Source organism: Dipodomys ordii, unplaced genomic scaffold, assembly GCF_000151885.1.
Source record: "Dipodomys ordii isolate 6190 unplaced genomic scaffold, Dord_2.0 Scaffold33, whole genome shotgun sequence".
NCBI classification, from domain to species: domain Eukaryota; kingdom Metazoa; phylum Chordata; class Mammalia; order Rodentia; family Heteromyidae; genus Dipodomys; species Dipodomys ordii.
This window is the reverse complement of record NW_012267249.1, coordinates 7,110,923-7,134,636: the sequence shown is the minus strand read 5'-3', so window position 1 is coordinate 7,134,636 and position 23,714 is coordinate 7,110,923. Positions and strand designations below refer to the sequence as shown.

Genomic DNA, 23,714 nt, shown 5'->3' with positions numbered 1-23,714 from the left:
AAGTATGTGCAGCAATGTCAAGCACATCAGTAGTAGCCTCAAGTCATATAAAGGTGTGTGTGTGGTAGGTATTCTTTCTTATTCAGCCTGGGATGCAAGTCTAGTTCTGTGGCTCTACTCTCGGTATAGTCACAGATCAGGAAACAAGCCAAATGTTACCGTACCATTTTTACAAGTCCAGGCTTGGCACAGTCTAGCTTTTTAAAATTTTGGATGTTTTCTAGGTGACACAGCCTAAGACAGGCCACTAATATTGGTCTGCTGTTCAATAATGCTTTACTAGATGGGGTAAGAATTCAGGAAGGGATACAGAAACAGAACAAATGCCCATGGTTCATGTTGTGGCTCAGTGAGAAGCCCAGAAGAATGGAGATATCCTCTGAAGCACTAAGCTACACCATCTCCCGAAGAAAGATTTGCAAGGGGACCATCAGGAGAGGCAAATGTGTAGAGGAAGTGACCATTTTTGAAAACGTGATTATAGTCCTTTGTGGTTGACTTCATTTGAACTGAAGCTCTAAATCTAACCCAACTGGGCCCAAGACAAGGAGACACAAGGTACTTCTGAGGCCCCTGATGCCAAGTTCAGTCCATGTGCAGGTGAAATCTCTTCTTTGCAGCCAACAGGCAGTATGCTCACCTTCTAGGGGATCCCGTGTGAGGCCCAGCTGGCTGATGATGTAGCGGGGAATGTCACATTTAATTCCATGTCCCTCTTTGGCATGGCCTTCGGCTGCTTCTAAAAGGTGATAGAACTCTTCAGGGTCAAACTCCTGTACCAGAGAGACGTAATGAGTGTGAGAGATACAAGTGAATGCTGCTGGCCTCTGGTTCATAGCATATAGCAGAGGCAGGAGTGAATAAGAAGACTTGTCCTTGCAGGGCACTGGTGGCTCACGCCTGTAATCCTAGCTACTCAGGAGGCTGAGATCTGAGGATCGCAGTTTAAAGCCAGCCCAGGCAGGAAAGTCAGTGAGACTCTTGTCTCCAGTAAACCACCAGAAAACTGGAAGTAGTGCTGTAGCTCAAGTGGTAGAGTGCTAGCCTTGAGCTGAAGAGCTGAGGGACAGCGCTCAGGCCCAGAGTTCAAGCCGCATGACTGGATAAAAAGATAAGATCACCTCAACCCCTAAATACATGGAATTTAGGGATTATGAAAATAGGGACAGGTCTTTTTTTTTTTTTTTTGACAGTCATGAGGCTTGAACTCTGGGCTTGGGTGCTGTCCCTCAGCTCTTCAGCTCAAAATAAGCACTTTATCACTTGAGCCACAGAGCCACGTCTGCTTTTCTGGTGGTTAATTGGAGATAAAAGTCTCATGGACTTTTCTGCCCAGGCTGACTTTGAACTGCAATCCTCAGATCTCAGCCTCCTGAGTGGCTAGGATTACAGGTATGAGCCACCAGTACCTGTCTAAGGACATTTTTTTTTTATAGGTCATCTCTGGTGACATCCTAAGCCTATGCTGTCTTTCTAGCAATAAGGACAAGGGCTTTTGGTTTCAAGAGAGCTTAGCCTATTCATCCAGCCAAGTCTTTCTTCAACCAGATGCCACTGTTAAATATGTTCAGGTAATCAGTCCAGAGCAGACTTACAGTTCCCAAGAGCTTCAGCTCACAGCTCTCAAGCCATATGCATACTTTTGAATATTTACTGACCACCTGTATGCAAGTGCCTGGGCTCTACTGACTACACAAAATAATGAGGGTCTTACTTATCTGGGCTGCACAACTTATTTTTTAAATTATATTTAAGTAGTTTGTGAATTTCAGTTTAGCAAATCAAACTGTAAGTACAATGCATTTTGTACTTTGTGACTTTAATGCAGAAATCAAGGTTCAAAGGGATGAACTGACCTTTGAGAAATCAGGGAGAAAGAAATAGAAAACAGGTGAACAAAACTTCTGGCTCCAAGCCCTTGCTTCACCACAGATCTCAAAAGGACATAGGTCTCTAGCCTCTGCATTGCCCCTGGCTTTTATACCTCTGGTCCCAATTTTGGAGAACTACACTACTATCTATCCAGATATTATAAGCCAGACTTTAAAGTCCTTTTTTTTTTCTCTTAATTCCCATCTGGTCAGAACTTTTACCTCAAAATACTCCTGCATCCAGATGATGGTGGTTCATGCCTGTAATCCTAGCTATTCAAGAGGCTGAGATCTGAGGACTGCAGTTCGAAGCCAGTCTAGCCAGTGAGGCAGCAATGTCCAAGAGAGACTTATCTTTACTTAACCATCAAAAAGCCAGAAGTGGAGTTGTGGCTCAAGTGGTAGAATGCTATCTTTGAGCAAAAAAGCTTATGGACAGCACCCAAATTGAGTTCAAGTCCCAGGACTAGTACAAAGAACAAACAAACAAACAAACAAAAAACACCTTCACAGTCATCTCTTTTCTTTTCTCTAATTGCTGTAGAGTTTGGCCACTCCATTTCACAGACATTGCTTTAGGTATCTCTGTGCTGATTTCTCTGGTTTATTTGCCATCCATGTAGAGACCAAAGTAATTTTTCTTAGAACTAAATCTCACGGAGTATTTATTCAGAAATAAATAGAAACCACATACTAATACACACAACATATATAAACCACAAAGAAACACTATGCTGAGTGAAAACTCAGAACATTGCCATATGGTTTCAGTACATGAAACTGTACAAAGGCAAATGTATTAATGGTAAAAAACAAAACAGGTAAGTGTTCTTGGCGGAAGAACTGACCACAAAGGGCACAAAGGAACTTTTTAAAGATACAGAAACATTTTCAAATTTCAATTATAGAAGTGAATACATAGGTATGTATTTGTTGAAATTAAACAAACTATTGTATGTTTCAAAGGAATGTATTTTTTCACCAGTCCTAGGGCTTTAACTCAAGGTCTAGATGCTTGTCCCAGAGTATCTTCACTCAAGACTAACACTCAGGCCCACTTATGGCTTCTTGCTGGTTAAATGGAGATAAAAATCTCACAGACATTCTTGCATTGGCTGGCTCTGAACCAAGATCCTCAAATCTCAGCCTCTTGAGTAGCTATTAAACATGAGCCATCAGTACCTAGCTATATGTGAATTATTCTAAATAAAGATTAAGAGAAGAGTATATCTAACCACATCACATTCTAGCTTAAACTTTTTAGAAGATCCAACTTGTCTAAGAGTGTATGTGTGCGCGTGAGCGTGTGTGTGTGTGCACTCAGGGCCTGGCAACTATCCCTGAGCTACTAAGACTAGCGCTCTACCACTTGAGCCACATCTCCACTTCTGGCTTTTTTAATGGCTAATTGGAGGAAGAGTCTCATTGATTTTCCTGCCTGAGCTGGATTCGAATCATGATCCTCACATCTCAGCCTCCTGAGTAATTAGGATTACAGATGTGAGCCACAGATGCCTGGCTTCTCATCAAGTCTTAATGCAAACTCCTGAGTTGATACATACTATGTCTTCCAGCTTCGTCCCTTGCCATTTCTACTTTATTTGCTTACATTAGTTAAATGAAGGGGTGTTAAACTTCCATATGTTTAGAATATCTCAATCTCACTCCCTCTAACCCTGTCTCTTCCTCCCTTCCCCAAACAATTACAACAGGTTTTGTTATTCTATTTTCATCGATATAATACATGGACACACAGATATATACATCATCTTCTTTCATCTTCCTCCTTTTCCAATCTTTATTCCAAACTCTCCTGTTAATACTAACACGCTAACAGAGCCTGTTTCACTTTCCTCACCACTTCTTTAAATATAACCTGTGGGGTAACTCTGATGCATTGCAACAAGATGCATTGTATTCATGAACTGTTTTGTTATGTCACTTCTTTTGTATAACTTCTTGAAGATAATATATAAAATAACCTTTGTTTGCTGGCATCGGTGGCTCACGCCAGTAATCCTAGCTACTCAGGCTGAGATCTAAGGATCACCATTCAAAGCCAGCCAGGGCAGGAAAAACCATGAGACTCTTATCTCCAATAAACCACTAGAAAACCGGAAGTGGCGCTGTGGCTCAAGTGGTAGAGCGCTTGCCTTGAGCTGAAGAGTGCAGAGACAGTGCCCAAGCCCATAGTTCAAGCCCTACAACTGACCAAAACAAAACAAAACAAAACAAAAAACCACCTTTGTTCCACTGAATGTTCTAGTTCCATGTCCCTTACGTGGCAAACTTGTACTCATCCTTGAAGTCCCCCCTCCTGGTTCCCAGACTTTTCATTGCATCTTCACTCCAAGGAGAATTAAAATGTTTATTCCCTTCACCAGGTTCCCATGGTAACCAGTACAGACCATAACTGTGTCTCCTGTAATATTGTAATTGCCATTTATACATATACATACTTTATACTTGCAAACACTACAGGAGACATCTTGAAATCAGTGACTTTGCTTTATTCATGCTTGTATCTCTTATGTCTAACATGATGTAGGTATTCAGTAACATACCTGAATGGTTAAATGAAGGACTCCACTTGTACAAACCAAACTGGCCTAGGTTACATGACACTCCTGGCTTCCAAAGTTCCCACTAATCTAGGACTGGCTCAGCATGTCAGACTAATTTATCTATCTATCTATCTATATTTTTTGCAAATCATATTTAAATATGGAGCTCAGCAACAAAAATGGCAGTGGTACTGTCAATTTTTTGTTGGCAAAATACTTCCTCTGATGTTACCACTCCCTACCTCCCCAGCCAGCCTTTCCAGAGTTCACTCACCAGGCATTCTAGGAGACGAGCTGGGCGGGCAATGACAATCATCAGCTTTTTTACCAGCTGTATTACAAAGGCTACTTCGGAACTCTCTGAGCGCTCATGAGCCTACAGAGAACACAAAGGTTGCTTAAACAATTTGATTTTAGACAAATTGGATAGTGGAAAAGATAAGTTCAGTTTGAGACTTGAATAGTTTAGGGATTTGCACAGATGCTCCTTCAGAAAGGACTACATCTCTAAAAATGAATTAAGAGAACTTACCATGTTAATGGAACATGAGAAAATGGATAAACCTAGAGGGTAAGCCCTGCTATGTTTCTCCTGGGTTAAGGACAAACAATGGGAAGGCACTACTTAAGCCAATTATTTCTGGTGGAAGAGAGTCTACCATATCCATTGAGGCTACTTTTTTGACTTTGGTAACAAGTCAAATACTTAAGAATGCTACTTATGTTGGTACCTCAGACACAGTAATACAGCTTTGTTTGTTTGTTTTTTTGGGTCCGGTCATGGGGCCTGAACTCTGGGCCTGGGCACTGTCCCTCAGCTCTTCAGCTCAAGGCTAGCGCTCTACCACTTGAGCCACAGTGCCACTTCTGGCTTTTTTCTTTTTGCTTATGTGGTGCTGAGGAATCAAACCCAGGGCCTCTGGCATGCAAGGCAAGCGCTCTACCACTGAGCCACCTTCCCAGCCCTGTGAGTTCTTTCTTAATCCAAAGCTATATTACTGGGGCTGGGAAGGTGGTTCAGTGGTAGAGCGCATGCCTTGCATGCCAGAGGCCCTGGGTTTGATTCCTCAGCACCACATAAGCAAAAAGAAAAAAGCCAGCAGTGGCGCTGTGGCTCAAGTGGTAGAGCGCTAGCCTTGAGCTGAAGAGCTGAGGGACAGCGCCCAGGCCCAGAGTTCAGGCCCCACGACCGGACACCCCCCCTCCCCCAAAAAAAGAAAGAACTCACAGAACCAAGTTTTCTTTGATACAAAATAAAGTACTTTTAGTGATACAGGAGACTGGGAAGGGGTCTGAGTTCATCAGTGCCACATTTGAAGGTAATTGCTGAACAATGGTGAGACTCATTTCTGATGCAAGCCTGAGACTACCACAGAGAAATTTCATTATAGCCCTGAGGACACTCACATCTTGCAAAAGTTTCTCCAAATTCTCTTGAAGTTCGTAGAAGTAGTGCGATGTAATGAGGCCACTCCGAGATTTATCCAGGCAGTCTCGGGCCATCTCAATCACTTGGTGATGAATGAAGCTCAGGGCTCCATCTGCCAAAGGCAACACACTATCTGGAGTGTTGGAAGAAATGAACTCTGCTAGTCGCTCTTCCATTTGTGCAGTGGCCTGTGAATAAAAGCAAGAAAATTTGACACTTCTCTTCAAGTCTCAGTTTGCTACAGCTAAGCTTGAAGGACTTAGCAAAGGGCCTAAAAGATGGGCTCATTCTGTAGTTTGCATCTGGGAAACATGATAATGGAAAAAAAATATGACAAGAGATCACATTCAAATCAGGATGCCCAGAACTGTACAAGGCTCTCTCTTGTCTGACTCTACATGTGTTCCAGCACTCCTTGAAGCACAAACTCTTTTACTCTGAAGACATGATGGTTTGCTGTTTTCTTTTACCATGTGTTATTTCAGCCTTCGCTTTATACTGTTCCATGAGTGTGGTTTTCTCACCCCTCCAGCTCTTCTGTGGAAGCTCCTGTTTATTCCTTTTCATCTCATTCAAGCATTCACCTCTTCTTGGGGAAGCTTTTACTCCCTAGCAAACCAGGGTTCTCTTTCCTTTGTGCTACCAGTGGGCCTCCCTACTGTATATACTAAATATCCAGACGTGGCTGGTTTCTAAACCTTTCTTTGTCCTAGGAAGTTCTACAAATCAGAGTTTTTTTTTGGTTGGTCGTGAAGCCTGAACTCTAGGCCTGGGCACTATCCCTCAGCTCTTCAGCTCAAGGCTAGCACTCTACCACTTGGGCCATAGCACCATTTCCAGATTTTTCTGCTTATGTGGTGCTGAGGAATCAAACCCAAGGCTTCATGCATGCAAGGCAAGCACTCTACCACTGAGCCACCTTCCTAGCCCTACAAATCAGAGTTTTATCACCTAAGTGTTCTCTTATTTAAACCTGAGGATTTGCTTATCAAATCTACTGAACATAGCTAAACAGTTTCTCAGCGGTTTACTAAAGGCATGAATTTCTTTGATCTCTGGAGCCAAAATGTGATGGGAGACTGTGAATAGGAACATGACTAGATTCCTAGAAGGCAAGAAAGGCATCTAGTACAGTATATCATGTCAAAATGACAGATACATATCAGTGAACAAGTTTTGTTTTTGTTTTGTTTTTTGTCAATCATGGGGCCTGAACTCTGGGCCTGGGCACTGTCCCTCAGCTCTTCAGCTCATGGCTAGCACTCTACCACTTGAGCCACAGCACTGCTTCCAGCCTTTTCTGCTTATATGGTGCTGAGGAATTGAACCCAGGGCCTCATGCATGCAAGGCAAGCACTCCACCACTGAGCCATCTTCCCAGCCCCAGGGAACAAGTTTGTAGATGCCTTTCCAGGAGTCTGACATTTTCCCTTTGCTACTAGGTGGTGAATTCTGATTTCCAGTACTTTGTGATAAACTTATGCATGCACATACACACTGGGAAAAAGAGAATGGGAGTTATAAGTAGGAGGATCTAGGTTCAAGACTGGCTTAGGGAAAAAACAGGCCAAGGCAAAAAGACTGTATCCAAATACAAAACAAAAACAGGCTAGAGGTGTGGTTCAGGTGGTAGAGCACCTGCCTAGCGATTTCAAAAAAAAAAGGAGGATAGGAAGGGGGCTTAGTGGTAGAGTGCTTGCTAGCATTCATGAAGCCTTGGGTTCAATTCCTCAGTATCACATAAACAGAAAAAGCCAGAAATGGCACTATGACTCAAGTGCTAGCCTTGAGCAAAAGAAACTCAGGGACCATGCCCAGACCATGAATAAAAGCCCCACGATCTGGGGGGGCGGGGAAAGGAGGCAGCTTGAGCACCTTAGGCTCCTGTGGTCATGGATAGTGGTCCATTGTTCTATCTCAATATGATGCTGGCTTCTTTCTTTCTTCAGGAACAAGGCCTATCTCACAAGTTTAGGCCAGAATGCACAACAAGTAGCACCTAATCAGAATGCAGAGCAAGGTCCAGAAGGTTTGTAGCACAAGTGTATATGCTATTTCTTAGCTATGTTAGGTAGCAATCTACCTCCCCCCCTCAGCATTTTCCTGCTTAGAAATGCAAATACAAATATTAGTAACTCCTGAAACATCATTTGTTTCTCTTCCTATTGTCCAGTCTAGCCTCTTCGTGCTAGCTCACACCCCTCTGACTAGATACTCTCTAGGGGACATCTTGAGATATTTGTACCAAATGAAGGTATGATCTGAGGGCAAACCTGCTATGAGGGAAACCTACAGACACATATCCTGATGTTCATGGTGACTGAAGGGGATGTCACTGTAAAGATATACCTTTCTAATCACCTCTCCCTCTGGGAAATGGAGAAGCAGGCGTTTTGTAAATTCATAGTCCCTGTAATTACTTCCAGCTTCTCCTGCAGTCTGGAAGCTCCTCTTTCTCCTCCTCTGGGTGCCTTTCTGTTCTTTTTTGGTGTTCTCTCTCTCTCTCTCTCTCCTCTCTTTCTCTTTGCCAGTCCTGAGGCTTGAACTCACGGCCTGGACACTGTCCCTGAGCTTCTTTTGCTCAAGGCTAGCACTCTACCACTGAGCCACAGTGCCACTTTTGGCTTTTTCTGTTTATGTGGTACTGAGGAATCAAACTCAGGGTTTCGTGCATGCTAGGCAAGCACTATACTAGTATGCCACATTCCTAGCCCCTTTGGTTACCTCTGGAGGCAGCACTCCACCCCACTCCAGTCTTCCAACTGAGTTGCATAAGCAGCCATCTTTACACATTACCATTTCCTTTAAAATAGATGCTTACCTTGGGGAATCTTTCTTTGTACACATGATTCATCATTATTATTTCACTGTCAAATGAAACTGGGGACCGTCCAGGACTAAGTGAGAAAGAAATAATTGTGTTACTTTAGTGCTATGAAACTACCAAAAAGATAGCTTCCCAACTGTCTTCAGTACCCTGTATACTCCCATCTTGAGATAGGCTATCTTCCTGCAAGAAGCCTAGCCTCACCTCTGTTGCACTCTGAAAAGGCTGAGCCCATTGGTGGCTTTCCTAGTATGATCACCACCAATATAGGAATCTGTTTTTATGGCTTTGTCCAGTGGGATTTGGTATATGCCACCATGTTTTAGGAATGCAATCAACCACCCCACAACAGCCAAAGAAAGACTATATTATTTATTTTTTCCAAACAAGCTGTAGACAATGGGGCTAACCGAGTTCACATGAGAGAACCAGGAAACCATTCATCTGCACATCAATGAGTTCAATCAACCTTACAGTGAGTTGTAAGTCTGGGTCATTTACGGAAAGGAATCAGTATGATTATTTTTTTTTTGTTGGTCGTGGGGCTTGAACTCTAGGATTGAGCACTATCTCTCAGCTCTTCAGCTCAAGGCTAGTATGCTACCACCTGAGTCACAGCGCCACTTCCGGTTTTCTAGTGGTATATTGAAGATAAGAGTCTCATGGACTTTCCTGCTTGGGCTGGCTTTGAATCGTGATCCTCAGATCTCAGCCTCCTGAATAGCTAAGATTACAGGCACCGGCGCCCAGCAGGAATCAGTATGTTTTATCCTTAATTATCCTCCTTTAGAACTTGGATCTTTCCTCTAGTCAAAGATATGGTTATATCTTCTTAAACATTTCAAGTTTTTGCTGGGCGCGAGTGGCTCATGCCTGCAATCCTAGCTATTCAGAAGGCTGAGATTTGAGGATTATAATTCTTTTTTTTTTTTTTGTCGGCCGTGGGGCTTGAACTCTGGGCCTGGGCGCTGTCCCTCAGCTCTTCAGCTCAAGGCGAGCACTCTACCACTTGAGCTACAGTGCCACTTCCGGTTTTCTGCTGGTTTATTGGAGATAGGAGTCTCACAGTCTCTCCTGCCTGGGCTGGCTTTGAACCTCGATCCTCAGATCTCAGCCTCCTGAGTAGCTAGGATTACAGGCGTGAGCCAAAGGATTATAATTCATAGCCAGCCCAAGCAGGAAAGTCCGTGAGACTCGATCTCCAATAAACCACCAGAAAATCGAAGTGGCACTATGGCTCAAGTGGTAGAGCGCTAGCCTTGAGGTGAAATGCTGAGGGATAGTGCTCAGGCCCAGAGTTCAAGCCTGACCAACAAAAAAAACCAAAAACAACAATTTCAAATTTTGAGCCACATAGTTGAATGGATATTTGGGTTCTGCCCAGTTTAATGCCACATCTGATATCAACTAGGCTAGGTCCAGATTTGTTCCTCTCTGCCTTTCTCTATGGAATGTTACCTGTTTTATCCAAGGACTTCTCTGAGTTTCACTATGGACCTCTTAATTTCAATTGGCCTAAAAGCTACTCTTTATGTGAGTTTCTGAAACCAAAAAGTCTCTGTGAGATCAAGAAAGACACTAGGATCTATACTCATTATTGTATTTTTGTTGCTGTTGTTGGTCATGGGGTCTGAACTCTGGGCCTAGACGCTGTCCCTCAGCTCTTCAGCTCAAAGCTAGTGTTCTACCACTACAGCCACAGTGCTACTTCCAGTTTTTTCTGCTTATCTGGAGCTAAGGAGCTGAACCCAGGACCTCACGCATGCAAGGCAAGCACTCTACCACTGAGCCATCTTCCTAGCCCTCATTGTTGTATGCTTGATCCTTTGTACTTAAGCTTCCGTCATCATCTTCATCTATCTATAACTAATCAGTCTTCCTGTTCTGGTCCAGCTCACTCTGCTACTCATGGTGCCAATATCATCAGAGAGATTCTTCTTGGGAGACACTGATGCCCCAGAATCCTATCCTTCATATTAGCCAATGCATTACTTCCCAGGAACTCTTGAAAGCTAAATTCAGTCATTAAAACCACACTCATTTTCATTTCTATCCTTTTCCTTAGACTGGAATGTTGAGATGGAGTTACCAGCTAATGCCAAAGAAAAAGAACAGTTAATCAGAGGAATTTGACTAGCTGTATGCCTTAATGGCTGAGTACATGTGAGGCCCTTGATTTGATTTCCCAGCCCCCAAATGAACAAAACAAACAAGAACTCAGAGAATTCACAGATGAATCAGGTATTAAAATTTGTTTGGCTTGATGAAGGTGGGCCCAGGTGGTTCAAAGAAATGAGATAGATCCAGGTGTTTAATTCTGCTTCTCCCACTCCATACTTAAAAAAAAATAGCACTAACTAGTTGTACAAGCAGGTTTCATTTTGACAGACCCATATATGCAAACAAATGCACCTTAATTAGGCTCACTCTTTGTGTTCTGTTTTGGAATTGGGGTTCTTCCCCAAGTCAGACACCTGAAAAAGCCTGAGACTTTTTTTTGGGGGGGGGTCTGGTTGTGGGCCTGAACTCTAGGCCTGGGCGCTGTCCCTCAGCTCTTCAGCTCAAGGCTAGCGCTCTACCACTTGAGCCTTTTTTTTCCCTGCTTATGTGGTGCTGAGGAATGGAACCCAGGTCCTCATGCATGCAAGGCTAGAGTTCCACCATTGAGCTACCTTCCCAGCCCTTGAGACTTTTTCAGCTGGTTTAACTCAAATGCCCTGGGCCCACAGTTGTGCAACTAGGTAACCACCAGAGCTGATGATATTTTTGTTCTCTTTTACTGAATGGAGTTTGAAAGGAAAAAAGTGAGAGATCACTTGACAGCATCAGCATATTGTTCTTGGGATGATGAGCTGAGCTAAACCTAAAGCTAAAAAGCTTAAATACCACTATACTTGACTTACTCAAGTAGTGAATGTGCTTAGCCCAGTATTAGCAAACTATGGTCTACAGATCAAATCTGACCTAATACTTTTTATTTTTTTGGCAAAGATTCTTAATAACCTGTAGATGTTTTTATACTATAATGGCAGAGTTAAACATGTGTGACAGATGAATGGCCTGAAAGCCTAAGGTATTTACCATCTTGGCTCTTTATAGGACACATGCACTGACCCCTATGCTATGCAAACAAGCTGAAGCCCAAAGGTACAGGGACAGTGGACAACAAACAGCATCCTTCACCTGAGGCTGCGGGAGCGGGGCCGCATGGCTGGAGACTGCCGTCCCTCCTCATCTGGCACACTCTCTGTACTGAAGTGTTTTGTCAGAAAGTGCAGCTCATCAGCTGTAGGCTGGAAAGGCAACTGATGCAGTTTTTCTTGTGAGGAACATGATGACTAGAGGGGAAAACATTAAAGCCAGCATTAAAGATAAGTACAAGGGCATTGAAGCATGGAAAAGACAATCTGCTCATGGATTTCTTGGTCAACATAAACCCTAAGTAGGCCTTCTTTCCCAGCACCCTCAGTCTAAACTAGCCATGGAAGCTCTCACAGCCTACCGGCCTGAGGAAGCCAAGACACAGAGTCCTTTAGATACCACACTGGGAGCTGAACCCATTATACCAAGTTGCTGCCTTAGATGGCAAACAGCAGATACTCTGCCTGAACCTTTTGCCTTCAATAAAGCTTCTGACTCACTGGAATGGTAAAGTAATGGATGAATGTTTCCTGGCTTGGAAAATATTCTAGATATGATCATATGCAACCGATATCTCCCTGTGTTCTCTTTTGCCACTTGAGAGTATCACCCGAAGAACAGCTCAGCAATGTTTTCTTTTGGCTATAAAGCCAGAGAGCTGGCTTTGCTGATATTAAGAGGGCTATAGCTAGAAGCCAGGACCATCATGTGGCAAGAAAATCCAGCAGAGAAGAAAATTACTTCTCACTCTAGAGCTGAATTTAGACTTGATCTGTAAGCAATCATGAATTCTAAACATGGCTCAATACTTGAAAATTTCTGACAAGAACCCACCACTCACAGAAGGCCATTCAGAGAGCAAGCAAGTGCCACTGAAGGAATCTGCAGATGCATCTGTTGCTGTGACAACCCAAGTGGCTCCTGGATCAGGGAACAACCCCCTTTCCTATCAAGACTGACTGACAGAAGGCAAAAAAAATCACTTGTTTGAATAAGGGATTATAGCAAAAGAGGCATTTATCTGAAAAAGGTCTTAAGTTTTGCTGCCAAAGACCAAGGAGACCTTTGGATTAATTTAAAAGTAGTATCTATGTCAAAGGAGGAAATGGTACTATTTTTCCTTGTTTGGAATTTATGTCTATAGACAGACTAAGCAGGAAGAACTGGAAGAGTGGTGAAAGAAATGAGGACAGGATCCTTAAGTCTATGGCCTAAAAATCCTAAAACAACCATGTGGCTGGCTCTTCACAGAGTAAGCTTGCTAACCCTGCCACTCTGGCCTTTTGTTGTTATTGTTGTTGGTCGTGGGGCTTGAACTCTGGGCTTGGGTGCTATACCTCAGCTCTTCAGCTCAAGGCGAGTGCTCTACCACTTGAGCCACAGTGCCACTTCTAGTTTTCTGGTGGTTTATTGGAGGTAAGAGTCTCACAGACTTTCCTGCCTGGGCTGGCTTTGAACCGTGATCCTCAGATCTTAGCCTCCTGAGTAGTTAGGATTATAGGCATGAGCCACCAGTGCCCAGACTTTCTTTGTTTTTTGTCAGTTGTGGGGCTTGGTCTCTGGGTCTGGCTAGCTTTCTACCACTTGAGCCATAGTGCCACTTCCAGTTTTCAGGTGTTTTATTGGAGATAAGAGTCTCACAGACTTTCCTGCCCAGGCTGGCTTTGAACCGAGATTCTCAGCCTCCTGAATAGCTAGGATTACAGCTAGCACCTGGCCCACCCTGGCTTTAACAAAAAGTTGCTCAAAGAGGAAGGTTTACTGTAGGGTCAATTGTGCATACTAGCAATTAGCACATTTGTTGTGTTTTGGGCTAAAACCATCTCTGAAAGAAATAAAAATTTTAGAGACAGGCCCAGCCTTTTATTGATACACATCAAATGTAGACACCAAATAACAATCATTCTTCTCTTCTTTTTTGAAGGAAGAAGGTAAAAAAGGGTCTACCAGGCCTTTGGGATAAGAGAGGGATTGATTTTCTGTTCTAGAAATAAAGCTGGGGACGGTGGTGGTAAGGGAACCTGCTTAGGAACTCCCATGCTTGGTCTTACAGGAAGAGGGAAAGTCTATCCTCAAGTCCTCTAACTTCACTAGGAAGACTGACTCCCAGGGAGGGTTCTGGTTAATTATTCTGAAGGTACTTATAGATCTGGCTATGTCTGTGAAGGACCACCAATCCCATTCCCCACTTAGCCCTATACTTTAGCAACTTCATTGAATTTGGAGGAAAAGCTGAAAACCATTTTGCACTATGGCTGGAAAGCAACAATCCATAAGGAAATAAGGAAGTACTTTCTTGGGGTGAAGGACAATGGCCAGAGCTGTCTACTTACTGAGACAGTAGAGCTAGGAGTGTTGGTTCCATAGCCTGACGAAGGCAAAGAGGCCAAAGACCAGCGTCGTCCATCAGTCCTATGAAGAAAAAGAAATTTAGGCATTTCTCCAGGTTCCTACCCTGCCTGTCTGTATCCATCAGCATCTGTTTTGCAAGTGATTCATTGGTGAGCTCCTCTTTGTCTCTAAACAGTATTGTTCTGTCCAGATGTGCTCTCATGTCTCTCCTTGTGTGATTTCTACAGCAGAGCTAGACCTCACTGACTACAGAGTCCATTACTTTGAATAAGAACAAAGTCATATAAAATTGTGGTTGTGGAACAAGTATTTTAACACTTTCAACTTTTTTAATGTCAGAGAAGCAATGACAGAGGACTCTAGCTATAGGCATCAGTACAAAAGCAGAACTTCTGCTGAAATGCAGCTGTTTCCTTTTTATGTGTGTGAGATGGGGGAGAGGATGTTTCATTATGTTGCCCAGGATGGCCTTGAAGTTCTGGGTTCAAGTGATTTCCTGTTGTAGTCTCCTGAGTGCTGGAATTACAGGTGTAAAGCCCAGCCTTTTATTTCCTTTTTGTTGCTGGTACTAGGGCTTGAACTTGTGCCTGAAGTGGTGCTCTTGCTTTGTTCTTTGTTTTTGTTTTTGCTCAAGGCTACTGCTCTATTACTTGAACCACACCTCCACTTCCAGCATTTTACTGGTTAATTAAAGATTAAGAGTCTCAGATTTATTTACCTGGCTGGCTTTAAACCAGGATGCTTAGATCCCTATGGGATAACTAAGATAACAGATTTGAGCCACCAGTTTCTGGCTTATTTCCTTTTTTGAAGGTTCTATGTATAGTTTTCTCAGGCTAAGGGTTCACAATCAGAAAGAAGTAAATCACCATCTGGGTCTAGATGGAATATCAATTGATGGCAAATATTTACAGGTCGCCTAGGACCCACTAGGATCCATGAAGCCAGTCTTTGAGAATACTTGCCAAAGAATGACAGTAACTTTATGTAAGACGAGGGATGTGACATACTTTGGGTAGATATGAGACTCTGAAGGTTGCTTCCTTCTGTTCTCAAAAGGATGTTCTCCAAAGCTCTTATTACAAAGAACCACAATTATGTGGTGGAGAAGATTAAGCACAGGTATCTAATTTGAAGTTCTTGTAATATGGACATGCAATTCTCTGCCTAGACTGTGGAATATAGCCTAAAACATTCTTTCTCTTCCAACTTGGTAGTAGAGCCACCTCAGATTGAAGGAAGATGGATTAAAAAATGTCTTTGCTGCTACTCATGAAGACTCTTAGCACTCAACGATGGAGGATCTTTAAAAGTTAAGTTCTTATCACAATTCACAGAGAAAATTACAAGGTGAAGAGATTTGGATGATTTATTCAAGGCTTCACAGTTATGGTAGGGGGCAGGAAGGAGGGTGAAAGGAAGAAATCTTGATAGGGCTTCTCCTTTTGAAGCACTCCTTCCCACCCTCACCAGTTCTGAGTGGTTTTCCTACTGAATTCTGTAAGCAAAGAATTGGGGATTCCATGCCACATGCACATGACTTAAATTACAGCCACCTGACAGTTAGCACATGTAACTTACAACTCTGCTGGAACCAGTCTCAGAGAAATGGGCTCATTCTGTCTGTCTGATCTCTTCTGAATTCTAGAACTCTATACAAGAAAACCACTTAATTTCAGGAAAATAGAGCCAGTAAAGATGAGCTCTGGGATAAAGTTCCTAAGCTCTTGTCAAATGCATTTTTTCAAATGTTATTTTCAGTCTTTTTAGGTAGATATGGAAGCCAACTGCATCACCATCATTTATCCGCATATACTGAAGATCAGAGGCTACCAGAGTCAGTATGAAATGCCACCATTAGTTGTAATGGCCTCTTCACTGGGAGATGGAGGAAAGTTTTCAGAATGAGGGCAACATAGCCGTAGGGTCTGAAAATCCTGGCTCCAAACTCATGGGCTCTAAGCTTCGGTTCCAGCAAGTAGTAAGATATCTCTTTGATAGATATGAAAGGCCCAACGTTCATAACCACAATCAGAAAAGAATCATCACAAACAGTTCTCTCACCAAGCACAAAAACATAAGGCATACTGTCAGGCCATGCATAGCAGTGGCCCAACCTCTTTCCCCATTACATCTACTATTACCTGTCTGCTCTGTGGCCATGGCTGTAGTAAAAGACATATGTTATCATGAGAACCAAGAGAATAATAAAGAATGACTGATCTGTTTTACTTCCAACATTTGGCTAGTTTGGCAGAGGACACCTTTCTTATTTAGGAATGTGTGGCAATTTGAAGTGAAACTATATGACTGGGTCTATCCTTAGTGTTTAATTAAATCTACCTTTTGCACAATAGTTGAAACCAATATGATCCTATTGGGTTCCAAGCCAGACCTCAGTGACACAGGCACCAACAATTTCTTCAGCAATAACTAGCAGTTTTTCCTACTATGTTTATAAAAGGATAGCCCAGGGATCCATGTTCCATGCAAATGACTCAAATATTATGCTTTCTAGCAGAGATCTGTTTGGGTCTCATTGGCAATTTCCCAAACCTCTTAGTTGTTCTTACTCCTGAAGCCTAAATAAAATGAGTTAAAGGGCATCAATGAATCCCATATTTCCTTCTGCCCAGAATAGTCTCCATGCCTGTATTCTCACACCCAACACAGAAGCTGCTTCTCATCCTTCAATCTTATAGGACCACTCACTCGGTAGGAGACTTAGAGCCCACTCCTTTCTTATTCATATATATATATATATATACCAGAGGGTTACAGTTACATGAGTTGGGTAATGAGTACATTTCCTTTATCGAGCATTGTTACCTCCTCCTTTGTTTTTCCCCTACCGTCCCTTCCCTGCCGTCCGTTCCCTTCTTATTCTTTTATGCATCATTATGTCCTTTCTCTTGACGTTTTCATCAGAGCTTATGACTATGTTTGCTTGTTAATTTATTGTCCTTTCCCTATAATGCTCACTTACTCGATAAGCACTGTTTATTATGTACCAGGAGATAATTTTCAATAGCCTAAGGTATCTATTAAGCGGTCTAAGGTGTCTATTAAAGGTAATCTGATTATGGTTGAGGTGACACAGAAAACATATAAATAAGAAAAAAACAGGTATTAGAAAGTACTAGTTTAGGGGGGTGGGGGGAGGATGGGAAGGGATGGAAAGGGGAAACAAAGGAGGAGGTTACAATGCTTGATAAGAAATGTACTCATTATCTTACCCATGTAATTGTAACCCCTCTGTACAGTATTTTCACAATAAAAAAAAAAGAAAGTACTAGTTTAAAAACTGACAGGGGGGCTAGGAAGGTGGCTCAGTGGTAGAGTGCTTGCCTTGCATGCTTTGAGGCCCTGGGTTTGATTCCTCAGCACCACATAAGCAGAAAAGGCCAGACGTGGTGCTGTGGCTCAAGTGGTAGAGTGCTAGCCTTGAGCTGAAGAGCTCAGGGACAGTGCCCAGGCCCAGAGTTAGGCCCCATAACGGACAAAAACAAAAACAAAAAAAAAACCACAGAACAAAACAAAACAAAAAAACCCCACAAAACAAAACTTGACGGGGGGGGGGGGGGAAAGGCAGGGGAGCTGGGCTGGGAAGGTTGCTCAGTGGTAGAGTGCTTGCCTTGCATGTATGAGGCCCTGGGTTGGATTCCTCAGCACCACATAAGCAGAAAAAGCCAGAAGTGGCGCTGTGGCTCAAGTGGTAGAACACTAGCCTTGAGCTAAAGAGCTGAGGGACAGTGCCCAGGCCCAGAGTTCAAGTCCCACGACCGACCAAAAACCAAACAAATGAACAAAAACAACGACAGGGTTAGAGATGTGACTCGGGTAGTAGAGTGCCATCCATGAGCGAAAGCATCAGATACTGACTTTGAGCCCTGTTTTTCTCTCTCTCTCTCTCTCTCTCTCTCACACACACACACACACACAACCTATATTATTTGATAGAGAATGTTTAGATTATATGGTTAGGGAAGGTTTCTCTAGGGAGACAACATTTAAGATGAGATTTGAATGAAAAGAATGAATTAATGAAATGAAGTGCTGAGGGAACAGCTTTCTTTACAAAGGGGATGAGTACATAGACTCTAGTATGTCTCTCAGTTTCAAGAAAATAAGGACTGGGGCTGGGAATGTGGCTTAGTGGTAGAATGCTTGCCTAGCATGCACGAGGCCTTGGGTTCTATTCTTCAGTACCACATAAACAAAAAAAGCCAGAAGTGGTATTGTGACTCAAGCAGTTGAGTGCTAGCCTTGAGCAAAGAAGCTAAAAGACAGTGCCAAGACTCTGAGTTCAAGCCCCAGGACTGGCAAAAAAAGAAGTAGGGACTATGTCTGTTTTGTTAGCACTAGATAAGAAAGCACCCAGCATAGTACATGGCTGAAAGTTTGATTCTGAGTAAATATTTATTTATTTACCAGTAAATATTTACTAATATTTACCAGTATATTCTTTTCTTTTTGGGATACTGTGATTTGAACTCAGGACCTCATGCTTGCTAGGCAAATGTTCTATCCCTTGAGCCACATGCCTAGCCATTTTTGCTTTAGTTACTTTTCAGGCAGGGTCTTGCATCTTTGCCCTAGCCAACCTGAACTCCAATACACCTACTTATACCACCCACATAGCTAGGATAACAGGTATTTACCACCATACCCTGATTTTTGGTTGAGATGAGGTCTGTAACTTTTTTGCTCAGGCTAGCTTCAAATCACAATCTTCCCAATCTCCACCTCCTAAGTAGCTAGGATGACAGATTTGAGCCTATGTAGGCTGGCCAATCCAGAATATTCTTTTGTTGTTGTTGTTGGTCATGGGGCCTGAACTATGGGCCTGGGCACTGTCCCTCAGCAATTCAGCTCAAGGCTAGTGCTCTACCACTTGAGCCACAGCACCACTTTTGGCCTTTTCTGCTTTTTTTTTTGTCAGTCGTGGGGCTTGAACTCTGTCCCTCAGCTCTTCAGCTCAAGGCGAGCACTCTACCACTTGAGCTACAGCGCCACTTCCGGTTTTCTGGTGGTTTATTGGAGATAGGAGTCTCACGGTCTCTCCTGCCCGGGCTGGCTTTGAACCACGATCCTCAGATCTCAGCCTCCTGAGTAGCTAGGATTACAGGCGTGAGCCACCAGCGCTTGGCTTGGCCTTTTCTGCTTATGTGGTGCTAAGGAATCCAATCCAGGGCCTCATGCATGCGAGGCAAGCACTCTTCCACTGAGCTGCCTTCCCAGCCCCTCCTGCCTGGGCTTTGAACCACAATCTTCAGATCTCAGGTCTCAGATCTCAGGCTCCTGAGAGCCAGGATTTCAGGCCTAAGCTACCAGCACCTAACTTCCAGTATATTCTTACAGTGCAAGTAATCCTATTTGAACCTCAGTTGACTAACTGGGAGTTACACAACAGAGGAATCCATGGAACAAACCTGAATGATATTTCTGATGAGCAAGGCAACTGGGTCAGAAGGGGTACCCAAGTCAGTCATCAGACCTCCCTACCTTTCTAAGTCTTTTTCTGAAACATAGAATCTGGAGAGAAATGGGATAACTTGAATAGTGAGTAAATACTATTTCTAGGAGTCTGTTCTTTATTGTTTTTGGTTTTTTTTTTGTATTTTTTTTTTAGGTGCTTGAACTCAGGGCCTGGCATTGTCCTTGAGTTCTTTTTTTGCTTAAGGCTAATACTTTACCACTTTAAGCCACAGTACCACTTCTGGTTTTCTGGGGGTTAATTGGAGATAAGTCTCATAGACTTTCTTGGCCTGAGCTGGCTTTAAACTGCCATACTCAGATCTCGGTGTCCTGAGTAGCTAAGATTACAGGTGTGAGCCACCAGCACCTGGCTACCCTGAGCTTTTTAGTTCCAATTCAAGGCCAGCACCATACCATTTGAGTCACAGCTCCACTTCCAGATTTTTGGTGGCTAACTGGAGATAAGAGTTTCACAGACTTTCCTGCCCAGGTTGGATCACAGATCCTCTGATCTTAGCTTCTGAGTTGCTAGGAGTATAGACATGGGCCACTGGCATCCAGCTTATTGTGTCTTTTTTTTTTTTTTTAAGTAAGTATGCATTAGGTATACATGGGTGAGAGAGGTATTTCATTGTGACGTTTTCACAATGTATTCCCATCAGTCTCTATGGTGTATTTTTAACAAGTAGCCTGAGCCAGGCACCTCTAAAATTTTTAGTGGAAAATAACTGAACACGTGGTAGTCTTTCTATGCCCACACTTGGGTGAAGCTGACAAGAACGGTATGTCTCTAGCCCTTGGAACTAGATGGATTAAGAGCATCATTTTGGGAAATGCTGGGAGGAGAGACCATTTTTTCATTGGTCAATGTAAGATAGCTCCTATTTGGAACGTACTCTTAGGACATCGGGAACTTGTGCTTGGTATTATAAAAATACTTCTTATTTGTGTTTACTTTTCCTTTCAAACACTCAACTAGGAAGCAAAATTTCAATAAGGTGATTATAATCTGGAAGTAGAAAGCAGGAAAGGAGTTTTATGATTAGTAGATGAAGGTAATCCAACTCACTTGAAAGAACACTGACTTGGATGAATTTGACACTCAACTAACATTCATGCAAGTGCCACATATATTAGTCACAGAAGAAATTTTCTCACAACTTACCTACGGGCAGGAACAAAGGAAAAGTGAGCGGGTGCATTTGGAGAGAAATTCCGGGGGCTGTCCAAAGGACTGTTACCTGTGATGGGGAAAAGAAAGACACTCTGTGAGATCTGATTCTGAAAAGGGCTAATGGGACTTCTAGGCAAGGCGCCTTCCTATATCATTGGCACAGTATACTTGTTTATTTTCTCGGGCCCATTATTGTTTTAACTTTCTCTTTGTAAAAGTTTAGTAGGTCATTGTCGTCTCTCATTCCCATGGTGCCTAAAACTGATCACGCCTCTCAGATATCCATTCTAGATCTAGCAGGAACATACTTGGTTCCTGCCCTCTAGTCTGTTTTGTTAGTTCAACTCAGCTTTCCAAAGCCTTAAAGATTTCTCCAAAGGCTACTAGCCTAAATGTCCCTTGCACATCTTTCTCTGCATACTGCATTCAATGGACTAAGCCAGAAATGTTTGTGCTGTAAGAGAAACAGTTATCAGATGAGGACTCAGGATAGCAGTGTACATTAAAGTAGTTCATACTTAGGGCCCCCAAGAATATAAAACATGCCCAGTCTCCTCATAGTATAGGACTTGCTGCCATCTCTTAGTTTTCATGTGTCCCATAATTTAAAAATAATTTAAAATTAATAATTTAAAATTAGCGTCCCACTAATTTAAGCTCAGAAGCTTTGAATCAAACAGTGAGCAAACATTTATATTAATCATATCAATTCTTGAACCTAATCCTGTCCATACTTCTCTGGTGCTATCTTCCAGCTGAGGTTGGTACTTCCGAGTCCCAACTTAGCAGAAACTGTCAATTTGTCCCAACCCAAAAGGCCATGTGGAAACATTCCATACTGTGCTGACATCCCCCCAAACCTTGCCCACCTCCCCACTTCTAGGCTAACCTCTGTAAACTAACTTCAAGTATAAGGAGTCTAAGTACCCTGGAGCCTGGTAGGTCAGTGTGCCCTACATTTTCTTACATAGCCTATTCCCTGCAGGGGGTATGGATATTCCAAGGGGCCATGAAGGTGCTCCTATTGTTGCCCCTTTATCTCAATCTAACATAGCCTGGATAGCAACATTTCTGTGTTTATTGGTAATATGAAGACATTCTCTTTGAACTAATTAGGAAGAAGCATCCTCAGCTTCCTCTCATCTCCACCTTCCCAGCCCAATCTAGATTATTCTTTATAGTTTATTTCCATCTATTAGCTGTACTAATAGGCCAGATAGGCTCCAAGAGAAGTGATCAAGTATCAAAACTTTGATGATACTGGGACTTGCCAGACAGGCTCTTTAGTACTTGCGTCAAAACCCTAGCCCTTTTGGCCCTGGCTATTTTTGAATGAGGTCTTGCTCTTGCCTAGGCTGGCCTAGACTACACTCCTCCAATTTATGCTTCCTGAATAGCTAGGATGAAAGGTGTACCCCCATCACACCTAGCTTTTGTTTTTAATTCATTGAAATAGGCTCTTATGAACCTTTTGCATTGGCTAGCCTTTATTGTGATCCTCCCAATCTCTCGGCCTCTTGAGTAGGTTGAATTACAGCCATGCATTGTACCTGGCTAAACTCCTCTCCCTCTTTTAAAATCCTATTCTTAAGCCAGTCATGGTAGTTTTTGCACATAATCTCAGCACTCAGGATGCTAAGGTAGAAGGATTTTGAATTCATAGCTAGTATGTTCAACCAAGACAAAAAGTTTTTGAGACTCCATTTCAAACAATAAAAAAGTATGGTGTGTGTGTCTGTCATCCCAGCTGTAGGAAGCAAAAATAGGAGGAGTATATGATTAAGGCTAGAGCAGGAATAAATGTGAGTCTTTACTTGAAAAATAACTAATGGGCTGGGAAGGTGGCTCAGTGGTAGAGCGCTTGCTTTGCATGCCTGAGGCCCTGGGTTCGATTCCTCAGCACCACATAAGCAAAAAGAAAAAAAGCCGGAAGTGGCGCTATGGCTCAAGTGATAGAGCGCTAGCCTTGAGCTGAAGAGCTGAGGGACAGTGCCCAGGTCCAGAGTTCAGGCCCCACGACTGGACCAAAAAAACAAAAAATAACTCAAGTAAAAAGATCAGAGGATATAGCTCAAGATGTAGAGTACATGCCTAACAAGCACAAGGCCCTGAGTTCAAATACAATTATTATTCCCACAAAAAAAGAAGTTTTAATTTTCTGATACAGTTACACGGATAATATTCTGAAACATTTTGGAAAATGTGATCAGCAAATTCTAAGTAGTGGAATGACAGGCACAGAGCACAACATTAGAAAAAAGTGTCCAGCTCCAAAAATACAATGGACTGAACACAAGTAAAAAAAGGAGAAGTTTTCTTCAATAACCTAAATGAAAAGTGACTAGGAGGAGCTGGGCACTGGTGGCTCATGCCTGTAACCCTCACTACTTAGGAGGCTGAGATCTGAGGATCGAGGATCACAGCCAGCCTAAGCAGGAAAATCCATGTGACTCTTATCTCCAATTAACTTAGAAAACCAGAAGCAGAGCTGTGGCTCAAAAGGACAGAGTACTAAGCCTGGAGCAAAAGAGCTCAGGGACAGGCCCTAAGTTCAAGCCCCAAAACCACCACCAACAACAACAAAAGTGATTAGGGGCTCCATAAGAACATGTCCACCTAGAGTTAGTAACAGCATCTGTTCTGTATCAAACATCTACCATAACTAAAGGCACTCTATAGTATATCTTCATTTCAGTGTCAATAAGTAGTTACCAATTTATCAATATCTAGGTTTAGAGATTTGCTTGCTAGAATTTTTAGAGCTGGCCACAATTTAACCTTTTTTTTTGGGGGGGGTGTCCGATCGTGGGGCCTGAACTCTGGGCCTGGGCACTGTCACTCAGCTCTTCAGATCAAGACTAGTGCTCTACCACTTGAG

The 23,714-nt window shown here is 42.8% G+C and overlaps 1 protein-coding gene across 3 annotated transcripts in view; it reads right to left on the bottom strand.

Moving 5' to 3' along the window:
• Mast2 (microtubule associated serine/threonine kinase 2) overlaps nucleotides 1-23,714 on the bottom strand; it is a 133,422-nt gene that overhangs the window by 13,390 nt on the left and 96,318 nt on the right. For 2 of the 3 annotated variants that reach the window (XM_013016941.1, XM_013016942.1), the window contains exons 6-12: nucleotides 20,828-20,903; nucleotides 14,166-14,244; nucleotides 11,875-12,029; nucleotides 8,686-8,761; nucleotides 5,843-6,052; nucleotides 4,710-4,811; nucleotides 641-773 (exon numbers count right to left, since the gene is read on the bottom strand). In XM_013016941.1, the coding sequence (XP_012872395.1) occupies nucleotides 641-773; nucleotides 4,710-4,811; nucleotides 5,843-6,052; nucleotides 8,686-8,761; nucleotides 11,875-12,029; nucleotides 14,166-14,244; nucleotides 20,828-20,903 (831 nt within the window). Of the gene's footprint in view, nucleotides 1-640; nucleotides 774-4,709; nucleotides 4,812-5,842; nucleotides 6,053-7,739; nucleotides 7,814-8,685; nucleotides 8,762-11,874; nucleotides 12,030-14,165; nucleotides 14,245-20,827; nucleotides 20,904-23,714 lie in introns of those variants that run through there. The other variant, XM_013016943.1, reaches the window with a different exon arrangement.